Source organism: Cygnus atratus, chromosome 19, assembly GCF_013377495.2.
Source record: "Cygnus atratus isolate AKBS03 ecotype Queensland, Australia chromosome 19, CAtr_DNAZoo_HiC_assembly, whole genome shotgun sequence".
NCBI lineage: Eukaryota > Metazoa > Chordata > Aves > Anseriformes > Anatidae > Cygnus > Cygnus atratus.
Window position 1 is genome coordinate 4,077,285 of NC_066380.1, and position 26,280 is coordinate 4,103,564.

At 45.7% G+C, this 26,280-nt stretch overlaps 1 protein-coding gene across 9 annotated transcripts in view; it reads left to right on the forward strand.

The window, feature by feature from the left end:
* Nucleotides 1-26,280, forward strand: part of BRD3 (bromodomain containing 3) — a 41,198-nt gene that overhangs the window by 6,172 nt on the left and 8,746 nt on the right. The window contains exons 2-10 of one of the 9 annotated variants that reach the window (XM_050714500.1): nt 8,635-9,461; nt 9,578-9,632; nt 10,661-10,977; nt 13,120-13,257; nt 14,235-14,382; nt 15,916-16,130; nt 17,813-18,184; nt 24,216-24,344; nt 25,310-25,501. In XM_050714500.1, the coding sequence (XP_050570457.1) occupies nt 10,777-10,977; nt 13,120-13,257; nt 14,235-14,382; nt 15,916-16,130; nt 17,813-18,184; nt 24,216-24,344; nt 25,310-25,501 (1,395 nt within the window). In that variant the 5' untranslated portion in view covers nt 8,635-9,461; nt 9,578-9,632; nt 10,661-10,776. The remainder of the gene's footprint in view (nt 1-8,634; nt 9,462-9,577; nt 9,633-10,660; nt 10,978-13,119; nt 13,258-14,234; nt 14,383-15,915; nt 16,131-17,812; nt 18,185-24,215; nt 24,345-25,309; nt 25,502-26,280) is intronic. The other 8 variants (XM_050714499.1, XM_050714501.1, XM_035555056.2 and 5 more) reach the window with 8 other exon arrangements.

A 26,280-nucleotide genomic window follows, 5' to 3' on the forward strand; every position in this document is an offset into this window, starting at 1 on the left:
GTCGCAGGAGACCTCTGTGGTGGTGGTGTGGCTTATCTTTTAGAAACATGCCCAAAGAGCACTCTTATTGGGGAGCGGGATATAAAGCAGAGGGCAGTTTGTTTTGTGCTTTTTTCAAATGACAATTTGTGTTTATATGTGTATATATGTACATGTATATGCACTAAAGTATTTCTAGACCCAATTTATGGTATTTGAGCACCCCAGAAATACAGGTTTTTAAGTGTAGTATCTGTTTTGCTTTGTTTTTTCCTTAAAAATTGGTATCACCATAACACTGTAAAGGACTTGATGTTCGATGGGCTGTGTAAATGCATGGGAAAAAAACGAATGGCTTTAATTGTGAATGGTAGGGGACGTATTTGTATCCCCGTTTTACAAATGGGGAACTGATAAGCCCACAGCATGGGGAGTTGAGCACTGAGCGATGTCAGCATCCTGTTTTGTAGCTCTTTTGTGTTTTGTAATTCTTTGCAGGTATAGCACAAGCTCTGAGATGTTCTGCCCAGCAGGGAAGTATTCGTTCTTGTTTTTTTTTTTTTTAGTTTTTCTCCTTTTCTTCAAAATGCTTTGTGTCCAATAATCTCTCTTTGGAAATCAAAGATCAGAAAAAGAAACAATCATGACAAAACCTGTTGTGGAAAGATTATGTATAATTTATTCACTGTGTACTGAATCAAACTGAATGGATACGAGCTTTTTACTTTTACAAGTACACAGAGCACCATATGCTGATTAAAAAGGGGAAGGGCTGACTGTCTTTTTCAGAACACAAATGTTTAGCTGCAGATCACATCCTTTAAAAAGCAAAAAAAAAAAAAAAAAAAAAAGAGAGAACCCTGCGAGGGTGTAGACATACCATAATCCCATTAAGAGTTCTGAAGCCGTTGCGGGTGTCGCCACGTTAAGCTTTAATGGGCATACATAAATGCTTCTATTATGCACGTATCATCTGAAACTTGGGTCAGTGCCAGGGTATTATTATTATTATTATTTTTAAATAATGTGACTGCAGGATGGTTCGCTAACTTGAAATTGGGAAAGCTGATTTCTGGAGTCACAGGTTGAATCTGCCGTAGTGTCGTGCGTTGGATAAGCCACGCTTTGGAGAAGTTTGGCTGTAAAGTAATAGGTGAGCAGGGGGGGAATTAAGAGAGAGAGCCTTGAAGGAGGTGGGATGTGGTGCTGACAGGGCGTGAGACTGGTGCTGAACTGCTGTGATTTTTTTCCTTAGGTCACTGCATTTTGCCAGTCTGCGCCTCCCTTTCTTGGCCTGCCTGGGCTAGTGCACTCCGTAGGGCAGAGGCCGTGTGGGTGCTGCCCTGTGCTTGGTCACGGCCGGGGCAGTACGACCTCTCGGTCAGGGTGGCTGGTGTCTGCACACAGCCCGGTGGAGCACGGTTAAACTGAGGTGCTCAGCCTGTCAGTTATTGCCCTTTCAATCAGACTCCAATTTATAGTCCGTATCCCCATCCCACTCTCTTCTTGCACATTTGCAATGGGTGGTCTTGAGAAGAGTCTCCTACAGCGTGCACTGTCCTCATAAAGCATCGGGCACAATGAAGTCCTGGTCCACGATGGTCCTTTCTGTATTGTTGCATGGCAGCAACAATGGTGGCCAAGCCTGGATGAACCACACCAGGGCTCCTCTTCCCCTCGCACCAGCCTGTAGCTTGAAGAAGTGGGAGCGGATGTGTGTGATGCAGCACCTAACAGCAGCCTGCGGGCAGGCGCGTTTTCAAGCTGCATGAAATGGGAAGCTTTAACTTCCTGTCTCGTCTCTATTTTTCTCCTTTCTTTTCCTGACTTTCCCTACATCTTGCTTTCTCCTGCAGGATGTAGGTCTTTTCTCTTTTTCAGGGTTGACTGCCTGTCTCCTCTCCCAGTTTGTCTGCTCAGTCATATTTGTATCTGTTTCTTTCCGCAAATTTTGCTTCCTGAAGGAAAGGAAGCAAAAAGAAACCTTAGGTTGACTTCTGAAGCCAGCGGATACCAGGTTAAAACTTCTCAGCGCCCTTTCATCTCCATCCAGTTCTGAAACGATGAACAGGTTAGGCCTGCTTGCGTGTCGCCTTGGTGGTGTGTTTGGGACAGACCTGTTGCTCCTAGCCTTGTAAACGTATGTTTTCTTCATAGCAGCATGCAGCAAGTGAGATTTTTTTTTTCCCTTTGCTCCTTGTGCACTGCAGTAGTGTTTCCTGATGGCTGGGCAAGCGGGGACCCACAGATGCCATGCCACTCAGGTCTGTTACAAGAAAGCTCGTGGTGAAAGCAGGTCGGGTTGTCACACAGCTTCGGTCTCCCGCTGGCAAAGCAATTGGGAATGCTGGCCCGAAGGATGCTAATAATGGGTGACTGCAGTTCAAACCCAAGCGTGCAACTGGATTTGTAATTCTGATTGATCTTAGAGTACGGACCTGAACGCAGAAGCAAGGGTGAATAGAGGTGGAACAGCAGATTCTCTCCATCTGTGGAGTTTAAAGTGATTATACGTACCCGGAACATCCAGCGGTGGAATACCAGGGAAGGCATCCAGCAGGCAGCCTTTGTGCTGGTTCTGAATTTGCAGAATTGGCCAGTCTGTAGAAGTTATGGCCGAGTCTGTAGAGTCTTTCCCTTTGCTCATCAGCAAGGTTTTTGAATTCGGGATCATCAAACTTTTTCTCTTCCCTGGCCAACTTTTGTGTAAATGCGGAGATTACTTTCCTTGGCAGGGCTCCAGTTTCTTTGCTGTGTTTTAGGAAATGCGATGACAGAGACCGAGATCTCCACGATCTTGCACACCTTTTGCTTGTACAATGACACTTCTCTGGCTGGGGTCATGGTCTGCTGACTAGAGCTGGCTAGATCATCTATCAGAGCTATTGTAACTGCAAGAATAGGAGCGCCCACAAGCCTGCCTCTTTCTGAGCAGACCTTCCAACCCCAGATAGCACCTAACCTTCTGCTTAACTTTCTCTCACCCTAATAGACAGCTGGAGAAGGGGTTGACCCAGGTTGAGGGGCCAAGAAGTGTGCAGAGCCTGAGTTTGTGCCTAAACCTTCCTTAGAAAGAGGTTTATCTTGATGGAGCAATTAGTTGTATCTTGTAGGTGATAAGTTTGCAAAACCCATCTGTGGAGAGGCGCAGAGCCGCAGAAACCGTGCAGCTTAGCGCGAGGGGAAAGTTGCTCAGCGCTTTGCAGGATGGGGCTTGAAGTGGTTACTGAATCACGGAGATGCTGAGATGCTGTCGGTGTTGTGGTTTACACCATCCTTCCAATGTGCCTTCAGCCACGTTCCTGCCTCCCCCGGGTCCCCCCCTCTTCCCCCTCCTGACATGTTGGGAGCTTGTATGGTATGTGGCCGTGTGCCAGCACCTTCCCAGCACTTCCTTTTTGCCTGGTGCCCAAGGCTGCAGGGCTTTGGGGCACTGCAGTAACCTCTATCAGTTCTACAAGTTGCCACAGATGCACTCGATGTGAAGGTACGGTGACAGCAGGTGTGTCGCAATGCATTATATACGAGAGGGCACGTGCCCAGAAGCAGGCTCACCTTGTCTCCTTTCTCTGTGAACATTGACTGCCAGCTGCCTGGTGTGTCTCTGGCTCTGCCCATGATTACGAGGTGGTGTGGGTTCAACGTTCTGGGTCATGCAAGGTAACTTCATTGCATCTCTGCTTTTCCCTGCTAGGAAGAAATGGCACGAGCAGACTCTGCCCGGGCATGTGAGTCTCCCAAACACTTGCCTTTCTGTGCCAAATCTCTATAATGAAAATGAAAGCTGAAACAGCCCTTTTTTTTTTTTTTTTTTTTCCATTGCCACAAACGGGTAATTGGTCTATCTTGTGAGAGGCACAACCAGAAGAGTTTTCCTGTTAAGCACCTACCCGTTCCTGTCCTATAGATTTGCCTCAGTCTTCCCCAAGCGTTGACGTGCAAGCCACTGGCTGCTTTGTCCACTCTGAAACTTGTTCATAGATTATTTCTACTGCTACAGCTAAGCATTCATTAACGTTTTCATTATAGGTCACCTAGCTAATTTGCTGAAATGCTTCCAAGAAGATTTTTTGTAAGTGCAGTTCACTTTACTTCAGAAGTCTTAGTCCAATCCTCGGTTCAGAGTGAGGTCTCAAGCTGGCTGAACTCCCCTGGTCAGGAATCCAACACAGAGTAAACTCCCTAACCAGTCTGACACTCTTCTTTCCTCCCCTAGCCCTGTTAACAAAAGTGCAGATAACTGAAGAGCTTGCACGCAACCAACATATGGCTGAGTTAAAATTTGTCTCTGTTTTCAGAGAACCACAAGATGGTAGGGCTGGAAGAAATGTCCAGAGGTCATTTTGTCCTTCGCCCTGCTACAAAATAAGATCAACCGTGCCTAATCCATTACTGAGGTTGGTTATCTAAACTGTTCTCAAAAGCAAATTCAAAGCTATGAAAATAAACTTGTTATGCTGTGAAACGTCGCTCCCTGCACTTGAAACTGCAGCCTTTAGAAAGCAATCGAGCCCCATATGATTTGTGTTGCAGAAAGTGTGTGACGTGCCTCTCAATTCTTGCTCAGACTCAGGAGGTGCTGTCGGTGGTGTTAGCAGCTCAGTGGAGAGAAATGCTTTGGCCCATAATTATCAGAAGGAACTTTTTATTTGGGGTGCCAAGAACAGTGCTCGTAAAAGTCCCCAGTGCTTTTGTAGTCAGGATAAAGTAACTTTTGGGTACCCCGGAGTTTGAAGGCGTGATGGAAGGCATCTTAAAGCAGCCTGAGTTGTGGGAAATGCTGAGTACGTGTCAGAACTGCAAGCCCTTGAAATTAACAGCTACACCTCTGGCTAACTCTTGTCTACCAGTGAGGCTCCTCACTGAGGAAACGCCTGCCCTTACGTTAGCCAAGGAGAGACCAAGGGTGGGAAATCCATCCGTAGAATCCAAGGAGCATTCAACTAACCAAGTCAGAAGCGAAGGGACTGAATTAGTCTGCCGTGATCTTCCTCCCTCGTGCAGAAGTAAGTAAAGCGCACAGTTGTGTCGTTGAGTCTCAGGATGTTACCGGGGCCGTGCTCAAAATGATATATGCAAAAGGCAAATCTCTGCGTGGAATTAACGGTGTGGGAGACAAGAAGGACAGCTGAATGGACTTCCAGAGTGCAAAGCTGCAGCGTGTCGTCGGGGCACTTGCGAGCCAAATTGCCGTTTCCTGCAGTGAGGCCAGGTGCAAACGCTTCATCCCCAGCTTGGAGGGGCTGGCATATTGTGTGCAGCCTGCGCGCGTCTGCCAAGGCTGCGTTGGCTGGTAAAGCAAATTATCTGCCCTCAAGTCTTGGTCTTAAATTGCAGATCCCTTTGCGTTTAAAGGGAACATCCATGCTGACGTGGAGTTAGTAGGGAGTGAAAGCTGCCTGAAGTTCAACTCCGATACAGGGCTGCAAAGGAGAAGGAAGAGGAGGGCATGCAGCAGCCCTGTTTCTCTCCAAGGAGCCTGGAGGAGAGGCCTTGTGTCCCTTGCTTTCTGCAGCCATAGGCATGAAATGGATACAACTGCCCTCACTTCACAACCTCATCTGAGGTTAAGGTTATGTTGATGGGTAGATTTTGGGGGCTGTACTTCACACACCATAATGAATGATAGTGCAGGTGTCTCCAAGATGAATGGAAATCGTTCCTGGGGCTACAAGGATGGGTGCTTCAGGGATCTTTGGACTGCGCAGTAATAGTAGGGCTTGGAGACAACCTGATAAGCCTCCATACCCTCATTTTCTTTCTGGAGATACCTTATTGTAAAGGTAAGGGAAGTTTCGTAGTTTGGACAAAAAGAGATTTCTGGGTAGGAAATTGATTGCTAACAGGCACTTGAGAGAAAAGCAATATTCCCCTCGTTTGGGTGGTGTTTGATTTACCCAAATGGATTTCTGGATTCTCCAATAAACCAAATTCACGTGCTGCCTCTACTAAACTTTGCCTGGCCACTGTTAGAATCGAATGCTCTGTACTTTCAATTCTCTTTGCTATTCAACATCTTCCTGCTGAAGTGGCTTATGTACTGAGTAATATATATGTAATCACAGTGGCATCAAGATAAAAAGAATCTTACTCTTCAATTAGGCAACTCAGGGAAGGCTGGGAAAGGAGTTCTGCTCGCCGCCCTTTGCATGTTTTATAACCAAATACCTGTGTGTTTTTCTGCCTTGACAGCAATTTGTGTTTGCAGGAATTTGATCGTCGGGCAGCCTTTCTCATAACCCCAGTTTCTAATTTCTGCACTTCCGAAGTCATCAGAGCGCGCTAAACCTCTCCCACGGCTGTAAGAAAGCCTGGGCAGCGCGAGCACAGGCCGGCTGCTTCTCTGAGGTGGGGAATAACACGTGATGACAGATCTGACCAAGTTTTCAGCTATTGCTGCTGTCCAGGAAAAGGGACCAAGCGTCTGCTCTGTTTGCTGCACAGAGCTGAGGTGGGGCAGTAATGCTTGGAGAGGCAGAGAGCGGGTGCCCGCTCCAGCTGCCCTGCTGTCTCTGCGTGGTTCCGGCTCCATCCTACCTTCAGAAAAGCTCAGCCTCTGCCTTTCACGTCTGCTCGAGCAGTGCTGCCTCGGAGGTGGTGTTTCTCTGAGGGGCTGGGCTCTGGCTGGGGTTCAGGGCTCTGCCACGGGCTCGCTGGGGGCCAGGTCACATCGCTGCCGTGCGTAACAAGTGCTGCTGCTTCGAGGTGGGAACAGGGTCTTGCTGTGTGTCTGCAGCGTGCTCAGAGCTGAGGGACCCTGATCTGTGCACAGCCTGTGCGCTACCAAATTGTCAGTCTCGGTGTAGATAAAGAGGAGGTCAGGGAACATCTCTTCAGCTTGATAATTTTCCCTGATGGGAAGATTTATGTGGCTGCTTCTGGCTGGGCTGGATTTGCGCCAGTTTTTGGTTAAAGCGCAAGTAACCACGCAGAAATACTATACGACAGAAAGAGAGAGTTGTTGGGCTCGCACGATAACGTAAAGCTCGCTACCTTCTAATTTTGCAATCAAAACAAATACCTTCCTGTGCTGCAGGAACAGCAGCAAGGGACTGAGCCATCCGTTAAGTGTTCTGCCTTGCCAAAGGAAGTGGCAGAACCGTTAGCTGAAGCAGCAGGCTTACTGGCACAATGCACATTTCATGGGGCTTTATAGCTTATTTTAAAATAGTCTCCACCACTGCAGACAGTCTGTGGGTAGCATCAGCTGAGTCAAATGTTATCCTACTAGGACAGGGAATTATTAACATGTTTTCTCCGTGCCAACTGTCTCTCCACTGACTGACCCGTGCATAGTAACTCAATGAAACAAATGTCTTTGAAAAACAACAGCAGAAAACAAACTTCCAGCCTAACTGTGTTTTTTGATGCTTGGTTTGGCTGAAGGACAAGCCAAACCCCGTAGCTTTGCTGGATGCCACACTGAGGTTGCAACTTAGCACAAAAGGACAGACTTAAACTCCACAGAAGCAGGATTTATTTGAAAGTTTGGGTTTGGGTTTTGCTTTTAATTATCTTCTCAATCTGGGGTGGGTAAGAAGGAGGAGAAACGCACAATGTGGCAAGCAGTGCACGCTCTTTGTTTATGGCAGCAAAGGGTGTACTTTAAATTTGTAATATCAGAAGTGTAGATGTGCAGCCAGAAAAATCAAGGACAGCTTCTGTTACTTGTACATTACAGCTCTGTGGAGCAGGGTAAATAGTAACTTAAAAATTTAAGTTTAAGTAGTAATTACTTCTGGGCTAAAAAGTCCAACCTTAGGCCCTCAACGGAAAATGCACGTGCTGTCTGTGCCAGGGCTGGTTTTGGCAGCCTTCCTTCCAGGTTTGTGCAGCACCTTGTGACCAGTACCTCACTGCACAGCTGGGCTCCCTGATAGTTTAACTGCTGATACTAATGGAGTTTAAGAAGATGCTGAAGTGCTTAGACCAGAGCTGTGTATTTTAATTCTACTTATAGTAATGGGACAGTTTGTTTTAAGTCTGCTTGTTTTTCGTGCGGGAGTCTGCTTAAGTGTCGTGTTGGATGATTCGACTGAGAAGTCGGGAAGGTCGGATGGTCATGCCTTCTCTTTCTTCATTTAATAAGTGAGGTCTGACAGCTAGTAAATGTCTCACGCAGGGCTGTGGCCTCTGAAAACATTGTCATGCACTCTGTTAAGAGGTGGGACGTTGCCAAAACATTTGCACCCTCAGCTTCAGATTTCTCCTAATCCTGCTTTTTTCCCTTTTTAAAACTTATTATTTTGAAACTTTAAAATGAATGGAAATAAAAATTATTTTTTTTTTAAATTAAGGAATGATCTGATATCTGCAGCTTCCCTGGCAGATGATGAGGAATCTGATGGAGTAAGGGTTAAAAGGCTGCAGTGAGGTGAAGGCATATTAAAGCTGCGTTTATGTCAGGAACAGATACTTCCAGGTAGCTATTCCTGTCTTTCAGCTGCAGGATCCGGAATTTAATGACTGCTGCTAAGGGGTTTGGGGTTTGTAGCCACTCTTGGTTGTACTAAGTAATGAGTAGGAAAACGCAAGTTATAGAGGATCAGTTGTCAGAGGACAAGCTGAGCTGGCTGTCATGATTCACCCTCCCTGCTTTTGCTAATGTTCTTAATTAAAATCCTTTCTGAGTTATGTCACTGATGACTATTACAGTCCATATAAGCGAGTCTTCTCTGGACGAGCAGCGTTGTGCACGTGAAGAGGCGGTGTGTGTGTGTCCCAGCGAGTTTGTAGGCTGCTGGGTGGAGCGGATGAAGACAGAAAGGAAATACCATTCCCTCCGTGGCACAGATGAGGAGCCGTGGTGTGAAGATCCTGAATGCCTTGGCTGAGGTCAGAGGGGAAGTCTGGGAGAGGCAGGAGCCGGATCTGTTTTTTGAATTACAGTTCTGGGATTTAATGAAAATTTAAAAAATCCTCTCTGAAATGGAGTTTGAGAGGTAGAAGGATGTGGGGAAATTCTGATACAGAGAGGATTGTCGTATTTAACCTTAGGGTATTTAAAGGGAATACCTAAGTTATATACTGCTTAGTTTCAAACTTACAACTGAAATGCTCTGTAGCACTAGGAATTACTTTTCCACGCAAGCTCCATAAGAACTAACTATGTAATTAAAATAATCTGGGTCTGGATTGTGGAGCATGGGACGCCTCGGAGCCAACCAAACTGGGCCAGAGCGAGGTGCACCCAGTGGCTATAGCACCCGGAGCGCTTGGGTGGCCCTGGCACCCAGCGGAGTGGCCGCTCTGCACCGTGGTCCCTGGCTCACAGTGCCACCAGGGTTCCAGAATGCAATCCTGGTTATGGGGACGCTGGAATGCAGATACCTCTGCTGCCTGGGCGAGCCTGAGAAGACGGCTACTTAAACATCCCTCTGTGTTGCAGATCTGTTTATGTTTGTACACATCTATTTTTGTAAAATTTCCCTAAATTAGGCATGTGTTTACTTTTTGCCGTCGTCTAATCAGCAGCTCAAAGGGTAAGTTGATGTTCTATATTTAGTCCAGACATTCAGTAGAGATGATTAGGGAGGTATCAAGGAAGAGTTATTTTTCTAGGATGTCTTAATATTCTCTCCTTCTTGTATTACTGCAGTTTCTGTCTCTGCTCGTGCTTTCTATGTGCAAGAAAGAAGCATATGTCAGTGAGAGTACGTTTGTGGTTTTCTGAACGTATTTGAAATAATCTGCCACTAGAAAGTGACTGTGGTCTGTTTGCCATAAGAAGCGTAGCTACAGTTCTGATATGAATTGAAGTATCAAGTGTTTACGGAAGATGACACAGCAGAGCTGTTTACCATATGGTATACAAGAAACAGTGATACTAGACCACTTTTCCGCTGGAGTTTGCCAGGGAAAAATAGGATAAAATATTGCAATTTGTGTATTCTTGTGTGTTTCATGCATGCCTTGGGAGAGCATGACAGTGCTCTCTTAGCCAGCTCATGGAAAGCAATATAAGTATAATACTAATTATTATTTACATTGAACCTGTATCTTCCATATGAAACTTCCATGCAAAACTGAGGGTCCAGTTAATTGGCCACAGTAAGAGACATACTAAGACATTTGAGATTCAAAGCACAGATCGCTTCCAGTTAGGAAGTTTCTGGTGCCTTTTTCATTTACGACTGATCACAGCACTTCTCTGCAGGCCTGTTCACTTCTCGTGGTGGGGATCTTCTGACAGCTGGAGTCAGCTCTTGATTATGGGATCTCAGAGAACCGTTGCACCAATGTGGACGCGTGCAAGCTGGCTCCGTGCCACCCAGCGTGGGTCTAGAGACAGCGTAGCTATGTTTACATGGGGCTGCGTGCTACGGATTTACTAGCTTGAGTCAGCACGTTCATGGGAGTCTCTGCTTTACATCCCAGCTGTATTCTTGTGCTGCCCCATGTGTATTTGTACAAAGATGCTCTCTGACCTAGATAAAGCAAGAACCAGGCCTGCGAAGCTTACTGGCTCTCTGCAGGCTTTGAGTTTGGGAACTGCTTTTCCCGTTCTCGCTTGGGTCTTGAGCTATGCCCATCATCAAGGTAACAAAGTTTGTTGCAAAGAATGAAGCAGATGGGGTAAAGAGCTTGAATTAAGACACTTCTACTGCTGACAGTGTTTGAACGTGCCTACCTTAAATAAGTACCAGCATTTACACGTTGTCCTCTTCCTCATTTGCTGTAGGTTGCATGGTTGGACCCTGGAAATGGGATGTCAGTCCCATTCAGGGAGCATAAAGGAAGAAGGAAAATCTCCCAGTTGCTGCCGCTGTGACAGCGAGTGAGAGCAAGAGCAGGAAAATGTCGACAGTCACATCAGCAATTCAGGCTCCTCAGGGCCCTGTGAATCCGCCGCCTCCGGAGGTCACTAATCCTAATAAGCCTGGCCGGAAGACCAACCAGTTGCAATATATGCAAAATGTTGTTGTAAAGACCTTGTGGAAGCATCAGTTTGCTTGGCCTTTCTACCAACCTGTTGATGCAATTAAATTGAATTTACCGGTACGTATCTACCATCTTCTCGGTACGGTGTTCTTGGAAAGCTGCATGTTAATCCGATTGGTTTTCTGATCCCTGGGTCAAAGTGGTAAGGTTGCTTTTGGAGATGACCTTGAACGTTCTCAGACTCACTGAAGTTAAAGATCATGTTTTACAGAGCTCGAGAGGTGCAGGTCTCTGGAGGAGAAAACTGCTCCTCGCTTAGTGAGGGAAGGGAACACCATACAGGCAAGCTGCCTTACAGCAACTGAAGCACAGTGCTTCATTTGTGGCTTGCCTGTGGTTACTGTTGTGTGTCTTTCCTCCGTGTCCCACCTCTGTCTAATTTGAGCGACAGACCTCAAGTCTGTGCTCTGCTACCTATGCTCTACGGAGCATTTGGTACTAGGCTGAGCGTAACTTGTGTTTCTGGTAGGCTTTCCTGGATCTGACACTGACTGCAGTGTTGAGAGAGTCAGGAGAAGCTGATTACCAAGCATACTTGGAGTGAAGTAGTTTCAAACACCATACTGGAAGCAGAATTTGCAGAACAGTTGTATTTATCCACCTGCCTCATGTACTTAATGATACGTATCCTGTCTCTGTCAGACCAGATAGTACAAGACAAAGCCAGGTTATTCATAAATGACCGAAGTGAGTTAATCAGCTTACTTCCAGGGAACAGAACCACACAACCTTCACCTCTTCAGAGTGGTCCTGTAGGTATAAAAACTCCGCAGTGGAGGCAAGCCCCCATCCACCTGCCTCACTTAAACACGGAGCCCCCCCCAGGTGCCCTGCTGCCTGTTCCACCAGGCAGCCCATTACAAAGCCATTACAAAATTACCTGACTGCTCTGAACAGGAGGATTGTGAATAGGATTTGAGGGAGCATGGTTCTGGGATGTTAGGTCTGGAGAGCTACAGTTACTGCAGGTTATGACCTGATTTTATGGACTGGGTCAGGAGTCCTTTGAACTCTGTAATTTTGTTGATGGGTGCTATTTAAGGTGATAATCAAAAGAGTAAAAGACTTAACACATGTATAATGTTTCACTAGGTCTGTGCTCCTATGTGCCTTCTTTCTATGGATTTAGTTTCTCAGAGACATTTTGAAGTGGCTTTAGGGCAGGTTACTGAAAAGGAGGAGTCAGTTGGAAGCGTAATTGTTTTTCACATGTTTCAAATCAAATCTGCACAAGCCCAGTAACCAGCAGGATTGCCTCTTCTGTCCCAGTGTGCCTTGCCTGAAAAAAGTTGGTATCTCGGGTCGTGCCTGAGGGTTGGGCTCAGAGTGGCTCGGGGCTGTACCGTGGCTTTATGTGCACATGCAGTGAGAGGCATTGCTGCCTTTCTTTGGAATGAGAAAATTACAGCATATAACCTCGCGTGCCTGCAGTGTCTCCAGACTAATCACAGCCTCTACAGACGCTTGAGACCAGCCCAGAGAGAAACTGGGTTAACACGTGGAAGCCTTTGGAGACCGTTTCCAGAGAGTCGCTGAAAATTTTAGTGCAGTCTTAGCCAGAGCTGGCACTGATAAACCTCTGTAAGTGCCGAGCGTTTCAGAGGCAGTCTTTTAAAAAGGCAGCCAGAATTGCTGTTTCCCAAATCGCTGCTGCCAGTTCACTGTTGAACTGAACACTAGCCAAAGACAGTGCTGCCCCTGCTATCCCGGCTTCTGGTCCCACGCAAGCATGAGTTGCATCACTGCTAGCTGCGAAGCGTGGCACTGTCCCGCTCTGCGGCACAATCTGCAATGGCACCTACAACCTCAGTGAAGGGGTATCAGGGCTGCAAACAACTTGCAGGGAGAGCTGCTCAGAAAGCATTTCTTCCACATATCACTGTTACTACCTTCCCTGTCCAGCTGTCCTTACAAAAAAGCTGGTTAATGGCCAAGTAGCTGTTTGTGTGTTTGAGCATGTACTGGGGGGAGCTGGTGATTGTACAGGGGGATCCGACGCCTTGTAGTCAGGTTCCTAGTGATAGGCTAAGGGCTACAAATCAGAAAATAAAACTAAAGGTGTTATATGCAGTTTGCACAAAAATACGGGGATGTGTTTTTTTGGGGAGGGGGAAAGAGGAGAAAGCTGGGACTAGAGAGCGATGTGAACACACTATCTTTATACCAGGAGAAGTAACGTCTTTCCTGTTTCTCCAACAGGATTATCACAAAATAATAAAAAACCCCATGGACATGGGGACTATCAAGAAGCGCCTGGAACATAACTATTACTGGAGTGCCAGTGAATGTATGCAGGATTTCAACACCATGTTTACAAATTGTTATATTTATAACAAGGTAAAGAGCCCAGACAAGCACTTAGCTGGGGCACTGCCTAGAAAAAAAAACACCTACAATTGTTACAGTGCAGGTTTTGAACAGGGCAGCTCCTTTGTGCTACAGGCCCTCCTTGCAAGGATTCAAAATGCCACTAATTGCAACCACATTACTTGAAATGCACAAAGCTGTCTTTGTGCTGCGTCTTTCTTCCCTCACAGCATTTAAAATGGCAAATGTGCCTTTTAATTATATGTTGATTTCTGTTTGGGGGTTATGTAGCAAGTTTTTACTCCTCTTATTTTCATTTAGGAATTCTTCAAGATAAACTAAAGTTTGTGCAGGTGTTTTGTGTTATTAGCTCTAAGTGTTATACTGGTTGTCTAGCAATAACCAGTGTCTCCTGTCTCTCTTAGCAGCAGAGAGCAGTTCAGTAAGTTGCGTAATTCTGTCCTCTGCTGTGCCTCCTCCATACTTGTACACCTTTAGATTGCTTATTATTATTTTGGGTTTGGCTTATTTGCTGTTTTGTTAGTTTGTTAAAAGCCAGTATTTTTTTGTTTCTTACAGTGGTTTGTCGTCATTGACCCATAGCGGAGAACAAGCTGAAATAAACAAATTAATTAGTGTAAGCCACAGACTCTATGTTTACACTTTTCTCTAGGACCTGTTGGCAAGCAGGGAGGACAGCTCATCTGTTCCAGTTCTCTGCTTCCGTGCTGATGCACGGGATGCTAGCTGTCAGGCTTCTGCTGGAAGTCCTGATATTCTCTGGATGTAGCCTATTTAGAGGCTGTGATTATTGCATTCTAGACCGGATTAGAAGAGCAGGAGAATAGTGTACAAGGAGGGAGAAGAGCTAGGCTGTTTATTGTCAGTTCATTGGATACCATCATTTATTTGAAGGGCAGTGTCACTGGGGATTTCAGAGCTTGATCTTGAACCTCTTTGTTTTTAATGAGCAGATGACACAGCTCAGGCTTGTCTTCTTCCTGCAGCCCACAGATGACATCGTTCTCATGGCCCAAGCCCTGGAGAAGATATTTCTGCAGAAGGTTGCTCAGATGCCTCAGGAGGAAGTCGAGTTATTACCCCCAGTTCCTAAAGGCAAAGGTCGTAAGCCGTCAGCAGGCACACAGAGTGCAGGTATTAACCTGATCCAGTGACCGTAAACGTTCCAAGCCTGTTGGTAAGGCCTGATCCACGTTTCAAGCTGCATGACTTTGCAAATGGTGCAAAAGGCTAGGAAAGGAGCGTGTAATCTAACAGAGCAGCGGAGGAATGCAAGATGCATAGATAACGTTCACCCGGTGTTTCAGGGCTTGTCTGTCTTAATGCCACTCTCCATTTGTCACACAAACGTCTTGCCATCTGATGTTTCCATCTGCACAGTGCTTCAGTGAAGGAGGGCAGTGCTGTTGCTTTCTGTGTGCAAAGAGGAAACCAAGGCAAGAAGAGACAAGGTAGTTAGACGTGCCAGCCTGCTGCAAGTGACAGACCGTGGTGCAGAGCCTTTATACATCGGGGTTTGTACAACTCACCCGAGGTCCCAACAGAAATCTGACACAGTAGAGACACTAAATCTTGCCAATCCCCCTAAACCCCAGATAATGTTTTTCTTTTGCACACACGGTTGCAACATCCCAGAATAAAGTGTGATGGACCATAAAGGATTTATTAATCTATTGCAAAAGGCTGTGTAGACTATTGTATATCAGTAGAAATTAAGTTTAATTCAGTTTACCCTGAGTTGATCTTAAATAGATTTAAGATGAAAATGTCCATAAGCAGGGTAAAACAGTTCATAAAGGAGCTTGTGTTGGCTGAATTAAATTGTTGAAAGTTTTTTTTCTATAAACAAAGTCTAATTGTTGCACTGGAAAAGTCAACTGTTCCTCTTTGTTTTCCCACATCTCAGGTGCCAAACGGAGCTGCAACTTTATCCAAGCTGAGAGAAATTTGTAACGATGTGTATTTTCAGCATCCTTTGCTAAATGCAACTATAAAAGCATACAGGCATATCGATACTTTGGTTATTAGTTATTAAATGTCCTGTTTAATGTATACGAGTAGGTAATCCTGTAACAATGCAAGCGTAGTGTAAGAGACATTTGCCAGGCTCTCAGGAGACTAGGGCTCTGCACCCAGCTCTGTTTTTCTTGTTTTATAACTTGTGGCAAATCTGAAGCCTTAGTGAACTCCTAGGTGTTCAGCTGCCAGTACGGGAGGGGTTGTTGCCATTGGCCTTACAAAGTACAAATACTTCCAGACTGAGCTCTGTGCAGGACAGCACCTGTCAAAAAGAGCCGTCTCTCCCCTTTCCTTCTCCTTGAGCTCGTGATCTATTGCTGAGCTCAGGGCAGCTGTGAGAGCAGGAGATGGATGAAAACTGCCCCAGAACAGCACACTTCATGTACGAGTATTTGTGTGGCTGGCCTAAAGCTTGTGGTAGGAAGACTTAGGTCAGTGATTCTTTAGTTCTTGTTGGCCTCTGGGTAATAGCACCAAGCAAATCATACGCAGTGTCCTTTGTGCTCTTCCTGTGGCTCTGAACTGGGAACTTTTTGCCAAGCCCGTGATTGTATAATCCAGCAGCACCGGTGTCACTTTGTTCACAGTGTCCTGTCGGCATTTGTAGCCATCAATACATTGCAGTGTTTTCACTTTGTCGTTTGAAAGGAGCGCAGCAAGCAGTGGCCGTGTCTTCCGTCTCCCCGCCGGCCCCGTTCCAGAACATCCCTCCAGCTGTGTCTCAGACGCCCGTCATTGCTGCCACCCCTGTGCCAACCATCACTGCTAATGTCCCGCCTGTCACTGCCCCTCCTGCCGCTGCTCCCCCTCCGCCTGCTGCTCCGATAATGCCTGTGGTTCCTCCTACGCCACCAGTAGTCAAGGTAAATGGAGAACTTGACCCCTTCCTTTTCAGAAGGCAGGACTGCTGAGCAGTGCTTTATTTTCATCCCCTTACTGCTGGTTGTGTGCATAACTTCTCTGCATTTGACTCCTTGGCCATCGTTGTCCCTTTGGGATGTGCTCAGACAAGTGCTTGCTGTCAAGTTGCAGTGGGTTCAGAAAAGTTTTGCTAGTTTTACTGTACCCCAGCTGAGGTGATGTCACCTGTAATTGCTCCAGCTCAGTTACGAGCTCTCATCTGACCGTAGCCTTAGCCAGCGCTCCCTGAATCAGAAGGCTGCTGGAGGTTTCCCCCATTTTCCTCCATATAACCCAAAGCATGTCTGCCCTCTGGAACTGAATCCCTGATTTTCCTGGGACTATTCCATTAAGGTTTGCACACCCCAGCACCAGGAATGTGCCTCTCTGCCACAAACGAGGTCGAGATAAGCCTGTCACTCCAGTTGGAGGAGACTGATGTTGCCTACAGGTTTTGGGTACATTAGTTCTGTCTTCCTTACTGAGTAATCTCCTGGGAGGTGTCACTAGTGTTTCACTATTTAATATGTTAATTTATGGGTAAATGAAAATGTTGCTCTAAATAACCAGAATTTTCCTAGCAAGCTGTGTATTACCTAAAAAATAGTCAAAGCATAGCTCAAAGCTCAGTTCTCTGAACTGAGAAATTAACTGCAAAAGTATTGGTGTTCCCTGACATGAGGTTGCATGGGTCAGCAGAGCCCCAGATTTTTTTCTTATTTAACCCTATAGTTTGAGAATTACTAAGGGAATTGTCAGTCAGATCTCCTTGCAGCTATGCTGTGCTCCTCAGAAGCCTGTCTCATATTGCAGTTTCTGTTCAAATAACTTGCTTCTGAGAATCTTTTTAATTTTAAAAGTCAAGGATGAACCCAAAAGTGAGTTTGCCAAATATGTACTGCAAAATTAATCTTGCTTGGGATTTACTTAAGATTTGCTTTAGATTTGCCTGGGGAACCCCCCTCCCCCCTTTTTTTTTGTTGTTTCCTCCAGAGGAACAGATCCTTCTTAGGAGCACAAGAAAGAGCTGACTGGACAGTCACAGCTTGAATTTATGGGAGATGTATGTTTTATTTGCTTGAAGCAAAATCGTTAAATTCTTACTCTTGTCCATAATAAACAATCTACCTTAGCACATCCACTAAATACAAGGGAGTGAGGGCTCATGGGTCTTTGGTGATTAATATGCTTTGGTTCAGAACTTATAGCCTGATCCTGCCACTGGGGCCTCAGACATGTGGTTAAGTTACTGACACTTACTAAGTCACCATGCATCAGCTGAGCTGCAGTAATCGACTGGGCGCACTCCTTTCCTTTGGCAAACATGAGGTAAGAGTCCTTAGTTTAAATCTCAGTGAAATACATAGAGCTAACACATTTTTCATCATGTTTGGGGTTGGGTTGGAGACGTGCAAATGGCTGGTTACTGTGGCTCAGATGACATGTAGTAATATGTTGTGTTGTGGTCGCTGAATTGTGTGTCAAAGCCTCTAGTCACAAGTCCCATTTATCCCAGTGAAATAATTGTGTTTTCTGTCAGAGGACAGGCAGATCTCAGAAATGAGGATGAATTGGGCTAGGTTTCTGCTAGCTTAGCGTGAGAACCAGGCATGCACTCATGAAGTCTGTCCATCTCCTGTTTCAGAAAAAGGGAGTGAAGCGAAAAGCGGACACGACAACGCCCACCACCTCTGCCATCACTGCCAGCCGAAGCGAGTCACCCACACCCCTCTCAGACCCCAAACAGGCCAAAATCATCGCCCGACGGGAGAGCGGCGGCCGGCCCATCAAACCACCAAAGAAAGACCTTGAGGATGGAGAGGTCCCCCAGCACGCAGGGAAGAAAGGCAAACTCTCTGAGCACCTCAAGTACTGTGACAGCATTCTCAAGGAGATGCTCTCGAAGAAGCATGCAGCCTATGCATGGCCCTTTTACAAGCCTGTTGATGCAGAGGCCTTGGAACTACATGACTATCATGATATTATCAAACACCCCATGGATCTCAGTACTGTTAAAGTACGTCCACATTTACCACCTCTTTTGCAGGGTGTCACGGCCCTCTGGTTGCAGAGGACTGGCTCCTTCTGGGGGAGGGGGAAGGGACAAGGGTGGAAAACTGAAACTGGATATCATCTGGATATTTTTATATTTTGTTTCCTTACCCTCTCCTTTTTTTCCCCATAATCTGGGACTTTTTTTTCTGCCCTACAAAGCAGACTATATGATGGCATCCTCTTCTCTTTACGGATAGTCCAGCTATTTAAACTTGTGTTATTGGGATCGTGTTGCACTCAGAGAAGAAGAGGTGCTGTATTTCATAGGATTCAATTAATAGTATCCCATTTCCAGAAACTGCTGCCTGGCTACTTGTTGGCATGATGCGTGGTCCAGATAGGCTTACGCTGAGCAATTCCATCTGGAACACGATGATCTACTGGTAGGCAGGGGGAGGAAATAATGTGATGCTTGTGTGGTACGAGATTGGCTCTTCAAGACTTTAGCTTAGCGTGGTCCAATATTCGAGATGTTTTTCCCTATAGACTGGGGAGTTTCTTAGCCCCTCCTAAATATCCACAGAGCAAAGCTGTGTCTTTCTAGTTCCCATTTCTGCTTGGCCATTGCAATTGGTGTCAGTGGAGGTGAGACTTTCTTCCATGTGCAGGAAGTTAAGGTGTCTCTGCTGGCTTTCGTGAGCATGCCAGGACTGTTTTGCTCCCAGCTCGGATTGTTTAAAATGCTCAGGTGACAAAAGGACAGCCGCGTTCTCGATTGCTTACGTGTTCCTTGGCAAAATCTTTCACAGTACCTGGCAGCAGCAGGTGGTGCTCTAATGTGCCATTCCATTCAGCCATGATGCTGCAGGGATTCTTACTACAGCTATAGCATTTTAAAGAGTATTTTAGTTGTATTATTTAATGGTGAGAGAATAGTCATCCCAGTCTGTGCACTGAGGACTAGACCAAGAGTTACCAGTGTCTGAGTTAATTGCTATCCTGATGCCATGGTCATTGGCAAGTTTCCCCGTGCCTCTCTGCCTTAGTTTCCCCAGTCATAAAATGGGGATAAATAATATTTAACCTACCTCACAGGGCTGTTGGGAAGACAGATATCTGGAAGGTGTTATCTAAGTACTAAATATTATTATTGATTGGGTTTGTACAGAGAAGACCCTCTCTGAGCTGGCAAGAGTGTTGCAAGTGGGCTCTGGTGGAGCTGGGCTTGGAGACAATTCATCTCCTGATCTTGCTGTGCCCTTGCTTTGTTTACAAAAACCAGTGCAATGTGCAGTATTTTCTTAAACTTGCAATTAAGCCAGGTTGTGTTAAAGGCCTGCAGCAATTTCCTGGGAAGAAAAGAGTAAGAAGAGTGAGCTGAGCTGCAGGCAAGAAGAAGGGGGAGCCAGAAACAAGTGGTAAAAGCAGGAGAAAGGAGTAGGTTGATCACTGTAGTTTGGGGAGTTGGAGCATGGGTGCCTGGCTGGGATGTTCTGCTGACAGAGGAAGGTCCCAATGTTTTCTTGAGTAAGTTTCCATTTTCTCTTGCTCTGAGCATGGATGAAGGAGGGAGAAGTTCCCATCAGTTTTGGTACTGCAGTTTGTTTGCCATCCTGCTGATTTTGGAGAGCCAGTACTGGAGGCCTCCTTAGCCCTTGCACGTTGCTTTAATGATAGGACTGCATCCCTTGCTGTCAAGGTCTGCTCAATTCCCTTTGCATTGGAGTCATTTTTTTTCCACTTAGCTTGAAGGTCCATCCACGTGGCTAGGATTATAAAGTAGTTCAGGTTGGAAGAGACCTCAGGAGGTCATGGTGTTTGGCGTACTGTGCATACAGTTCTGTCTGCCTGTGCTTATCATTGGCTGCGTCAAAATCAGTTCCAAGTTCTTGAAGTGGCCGGTGGCTGTAAGGGGTGTCTGGTTCACGAACATGACTGAGATGGGGAGAAGCATCTCTGGCTCAGTGCAGCTGTTCTTTTCATTACCACACTAGAGGATGCTCAGTTATTGACAACCTCTTCTCTACCTGTTTTGTGAAAACAATTAGATGATCGTGTCCTAGATGAAGTCATTCAGTTACTGTACTGGCGAACCTAGTCCTTTCAAGACGTGGTCTCGGCTCCGTCGCATCTCCTTGACTTCACAGGGATGCTGTGGGTCTCTCCAGAGATACCTGCTGCCTGGTGGATCAAGCCCAGGTGAACGCAGTAAGATTACGGATGAAAAGTGGAATCCTGACTGTCGAAGCTGATATTTTCACATGTGACTAGGTGGCTTCTCGTTGCAAGGGCTTCTGTGCTGTGTTTTACAAAATGTAGGTGCAATGCTATGATTTTTTGGGGTTGGTGACTGCTGCTTCATACTCGAAACTCTCTGTAGTCCTAACTTTATTCTTTTTTAAAAGTGTCCATCTCTGCACTTCTTCTGCAAGTGCGGGTGATCCTTTCCCTCTGTACTTTTGTAGTATAGGTCAGAAAGCTGGAGAAGAATTACTGGCAGACCCGACAGAGTCTTTTGTATGTAAAGACTCTGGACTTGTTTTTCTACGTAGTAGATTTTTTTTAATAAACTTGTTTGAAGTGCTGTCTTGTATTGTTCTTTATGAAGTGTTTTGTTGTCGTTGCCCTAGGCCTGTAGATCACGGTGTGACTTTTCTGAGATGCAGTCTATAACATGTTAAGTGCCTGGAACAGAAACCTGCCATTTGCAGGCAATGCAGGTGTCAGGGGCTTTCTCTGTGGCTCTGGAAGGCTCGAGATGTAATTCTGCACAAGTGACAATGGTTGTGGGAAAGCAGTGCAAGTAATGGCCTTCAGACGAATCTTGAAAGAATTATGTGAGGAACTAAAACATAAACATTGCTGCAGCTGTAATGGATTCCGCAGTACCTGGCTGCTTGGAACTTCAGTTCTCTGGTTGTACGAAGTTTGATTTTCATTAGGGAATGCCTTTCATGCCCAGGAGCATATTTTTTTCAGGCTGTGCGCCCAGCAGAGGTGTTCTTCGGAAGGATTTGGAGATGGTTTGCGTGGTGGAAGCAGCAGGTTGGTTGTCGTGGCTGTGCTGTGGCAGGCAAGAGGTGGAGGGGCTGCAGCAGAGCACGTCGCAGCTGGGAGCAGAGGGGTGAGCTGGGGTGCTGTGCCGGGCTAGGACTGGAAGCAGCAAGAGCTGAGGGCACAGGGGGTCTGCAGGGGTCTCAGTCATCACAGTGCAGGGGGGAAGTGCAGAACTGTTTGGAACAGAGAAAGGATGAGACATGGGGAGAAAGGGAGAGAAGGGCATGGATTATGCTTTAAAATCCAAGAGGCAGCAGCCCTTAACTCCCCAAAGCAGTTGAAATGCTTGCTGTGAAGCTGTAGCGGCGCTCTGCTGCTGCCGCCCTGTCCACGGGCATGCAGGTTGCAGTGTGCTCAGCTCCACTGCTGGTGCTGGGGAGCGTGGGCACGAGGAGGCAGGGTGCTGTGCCTGCCACGCAGTGCAGGATGAGGCCCCGCAGAGCCCAGCAGCAGGGATGTGGACGTCTCTGCCTTTGGTTTGCTCCGTGGTGAACAAACAACAGTCCTTGCCGTGTAAGAGGATTTCTAAAGGTGTTTACTTTTGGAATAAAGTGCTACGTCCAGGGATCTGACTGTGCTCATCGGTTAACTTTATGGCAGTGATTGCTGTGGTTTCAGAGCAGCTGAGTCCTGGGGTCTTGAAAGCGACGAGAAGGCTCTTTGGGGAAATTTTTAAAGATTTCTTTATTTGCACCTGTTGTAAAGTACAAATGCAGTTTCCCAAGGCAGCTCTTTTTGTTGAGGCAGATTTTGTAGGGTACAACTAGGCCCCCAGAAATAAGGCGGAGTCCTCATGGTTTGATGTCTGCTGAAGTTCTTGGAACTGTGTTGCTGTGTCCTTCGTGGGCACCTGCCCTGATGCCATGTGCTTGGAGGGCAGGTCGATGTCCAGCTTAGTCTTGGAGAAGAGAAAATGGAAAGGAGACATTTAACATGTTTGAAGACCTAACAAGATTGCTGCAAGAAGGCAGGGAATGGTTTTCTCTGCATCCTTGGCAGGCAGGACAAGTCTTACCTTAGAGCAAGAGGATGCTAGACATTAGGAAACAAATTTCTGAATGTTAAAGAATATTAAACAATAGAATTAATTGCTGAGAGAGAGATGAGATTTTTTTTCGAGCTGGCCTCCCAGCACCCTTTCCAGTCCTGCTATCTATGTCTTCTGATTTGCCATTGTAAATGTAAAAAAAAAAAAAGTGTTAAACAGCGGAATATATCAAAGTGAATTTGTAACCCAAATATATTCCACCACATCGTTTTAAAATCCTCTTTCTTTTGTCAAATTAATTTTTCTTTACACGAAAGCAGAAAAAAAATCGACAGTTTAAAGCATTGGGCTATAAAACTGTTGGTTTTGGATGAAAGCAAAGCCTCAGACACTGAAATGTATTTCACAGGCTGTAATCAGCCATTGAGCGTGCCAAACAAATACAAGCATATCAAAAAAGGCCTTTCATGCAGCAAGACGTCTTTTAAAATAAATGGACCCTTTCGTTTGAACATATTGTTTTGCTTTGGAGTTGGCCTGAGACCCTTTTCAGACAAGGCCAGCTCTCCTTCAGACAGGAGAGGCGCACAAATGTGTTTCCCTCCCCATCTTTGTGCTGCGGTTCGGAGGCTTGCCCCTCGTTTATTTACCAAGGGCATGAGCTCTCGTGACAGAAGCTGGACGGGCGTCGAGCTGCAGCCCTGCAGGGAGGGATGCTGCAGGAACGTCACCACCCTGCAGGCAGATCCCTCCAAAGCTGCATCCCTGAAGGTGCAATTCTGCCTTATTTGGAACAAAAGCAGTTTTAGGAGTCATTGCAGTGTTTCAAAGTAATTCTGATATCTGCCGTATTCAAAGCTGTGACATATGTTTAATTTCCATTGAATAAGTGGGAATTTTTCTAACCTAAGCCTAAGCACCCGTCTTCTGCTCTGGTGGGGAAGGAGTCTTGCCCGATCCCATCTGCAGCCTGTCTGCCAGTCACTGGGGGATACAGGTGCACAAGACATACAAAAGGGAGGCTGCGAGCACTTGGCAAACAGCGAGTTTCTTTAAAATCGTGTCTATTAGATGCAAATGAAATCTAATGTTAGCTTTTTTTAATTTCTTTTTTGTAGGAGTAATTGGAGCTAAGGTTTTATATGTGGTAGTAATACATGCATAAAATCAATTAAGTGCTAGGAATGCCATAAACTGTTCTCTAAACCAAATCATTCAGTCCCAAACAGCAAGAGAAGTGGATGAAATTGAGAGCTAGAAAATGAGAGAAAGAAACAAGGTGCAAATATTTAGCTCCTGATATTCTTCCTCACTACAGTAGGAAATAACATAAGGAACTGGTTCGTAAAGGACGAATTCTGTATCCATTCTGTATCTATCGGTTGGACTTTTAAAATCAAGAGCTGGTTCTGTAGCTTAACAGCAAGTGCCTGACTTAGTGTAGAAATCACCAAGTGTAATTCATGCCTTGTGTTAGAAGGAAGCCAGGAGAAGGTTGTAATCTTCTCTGCCCTCTCAGATTTAGAGGGTAAAAATACCCAAGCAGCATATAGAAATACATGCTGAAGGTAATCCTGTCATTGTAACGTTGTTGTCTGTTGACTCCCTGCCCTTCAGTCTATGTTCTTTGCTTACATTACTTTCTAATCCTGCAAACTCTTTCTCTATCTGACTGCCTTTATTTTCTAGCAGAATGGGGGCCCTGACAAACTTACATAGTACCGTTAAAGAAAACAACCCAAATATAGAATCTTAAGAGCTTAAACTATTGTGGAACTAGATCAGCTTGTTTAGTTGTCTGGCTTTTGTTTGCTTATTTTAAAAAGCAGAAACTCTAAATGTTATTTAGGAGCTAATAAGTCTGATCAAACTACTGTTCTCTTAGACAAATGTGATTTTTGAAGCTGTTCTGAGCTCTCTCCATGACGCACATCCTTCATGCGATTACTATAAATGCTTTTTGCTTATGGCTTTTTCTCCCCTTTCCCTTTGGCTTGTTTGTTTGCAGAAAAAAATGGACAGTCGGGAATACCAGGATGCACAAGGTTTTGCAGCAGATATTCGGTTAATGTTCTCTAATTGTTACAAGTACAATCCTCCAGACCACGAAGTGGTAGCCATGGCCAGGAAGCTCCAGGTAAAGGTGGTGGCAACTGCATCTTTCAGAGTACATTTAGTTCAGCTATACGGTGTCCATTCAGAGATCCAAGCATGGATCTGCTCTTGGCACCATCAAGGGAGAGTCGGTGATTCTTCCAGTCCTCGAAAAGAGCCTTTAGATAATCTCTGATGCAGAACCGTTGTGTTCTTCACGTGGCATGGCCCAATGCCATTCCTAAAATGTTATAATCATTGCTGTATAAAATAATGGGAGTATTTTCTTGGGCTTACAGAGTATGTGTACCCCTCTGTACATGCACCTTGGAAAAGCTGGGAGAAATTGTGCCAGCTGGGAGAAATTGTGCCAGAAATTGAGCTGAAAACTGTGCAATGTACAGTACTAGAGCGAGTGCTTCAGCCTTTGGATAGGGTGTGGGGTATCCTGGCATTAAGACCAGCTGTGCAGTTGGCATGCAGAGGCTGAGCTTCCTCCCTGACCTTTATGGAAGAGCTAAAGACCAATTTAGAAGTCTGCTGAGCAGAGGAGCAGCAAAGAGTGAAGCCAAACCTAGAGGGAAGTTTGTTAGAAAAGCCAGAACGGGTTAGATCCGTTTAGTCTAGTGCCCCTCTCTGGCAGAGGCTGGTGCAGACAAGATGCAGAAGCCTCCCAGGAAGCAGAGGTGTGAGAGCCCGTCACCCCTCCACAGCCTTCCCAGCCACAAAAGGATCTCAGAGGGAGATTCAGTAACCTTCCCCTGCCTATTCCTATCCCACTGCAAGACTAATTTTGTCCTTGATGAGAGGAGGAACTATATCTTACTATGACAATTTCAACCCATGATCTAGAGTGCTCACTGTATTTTGTTATTCACTGCTACAGCCCCTTGTTTAGTGCAGTAGGACCCTGACCCGTGGTGGGGTGTCTGGTGTGTTTAAAAGACAAGAATTAGGTCTTTGTGGCTGAGGCTCCTTTGTCACCATTTTTCCCCCTTTTTTTTGTAGGATGTCTTTGAGATGAGGTTTGCAAAGATGCCTGATGAGCCTGCAGAGGCCCCACCTCCTCCTCCTCCAACAGCACCAGTTGTGAGCAAAAGCACAGAAAGCAGCCACAGCAGCGAGGAGAGCTCTTCCGACTCAGACAGCTCAGACTCGGAAGAAGAGCGAGCGACTCGGCTGGCGGAGCTCCAGGAGCAGGTTATTGTAGTGGCTGAGCTGTGTGTGTGTTTGTGCAGTAGAAAAGGCTTAGCAGAAAGGTTTTTTTTTTTCTTTTTTAAAAGTCCCACCTAGTCTGTGATGCAGCAGTGATCTCAGCTTCTGCCAGCTCAAGGGGAAGGACTCCCAGCTGTGAAATAAGTGTAGTTTTGATGTAATGTTAGTTTTCCTTGAGATAACCATTCTCAAAGCTGATGTTCTGTACTTTCTGGGGATCCCAAAGTATTCAGCCATCATGAATGAAGGAGCACACAATACTGGGGATCTGGGTAAGCAACGTGAGCCCCATTTGGTATGAGAGCTCAGGCACAGTGACACCCGTCACAATCTTCCTGTGTGATATTTTCACCCTGTACCTCGTCTACAGAAGCTGTTTTGACTGTTACAAGCTCTGAGCCATGGCCTTTTTTATTACGCAGATAAGCAGTGGTTGTAGGTACTACCTTAATGCAGGAAAGCATTAATAAAATGTCTTATCCAGTGTCTCAAAGCAAGTTAATAGGAGACCCAAGAAGGGAATCTGGCATTTCAGAGTCCACATTGCCAGCACTCTAGACCAAGCTATTAAGCTTAATTTTTATTTGCTACTATAAAGCAAGAATTAAGTTTTCAGTTAGTTTCTGCATATTTGCACTGCATTCTTTAAAGAACTTGAAGCAAAGCCTGCTAAGTCCAATCAGTAGACTGCTTGATCACTAACTTTGGGATATATTTACAAGTCCAGGATGTAGAGGAAGTGTATGTGGAGGCATCAGTTATCT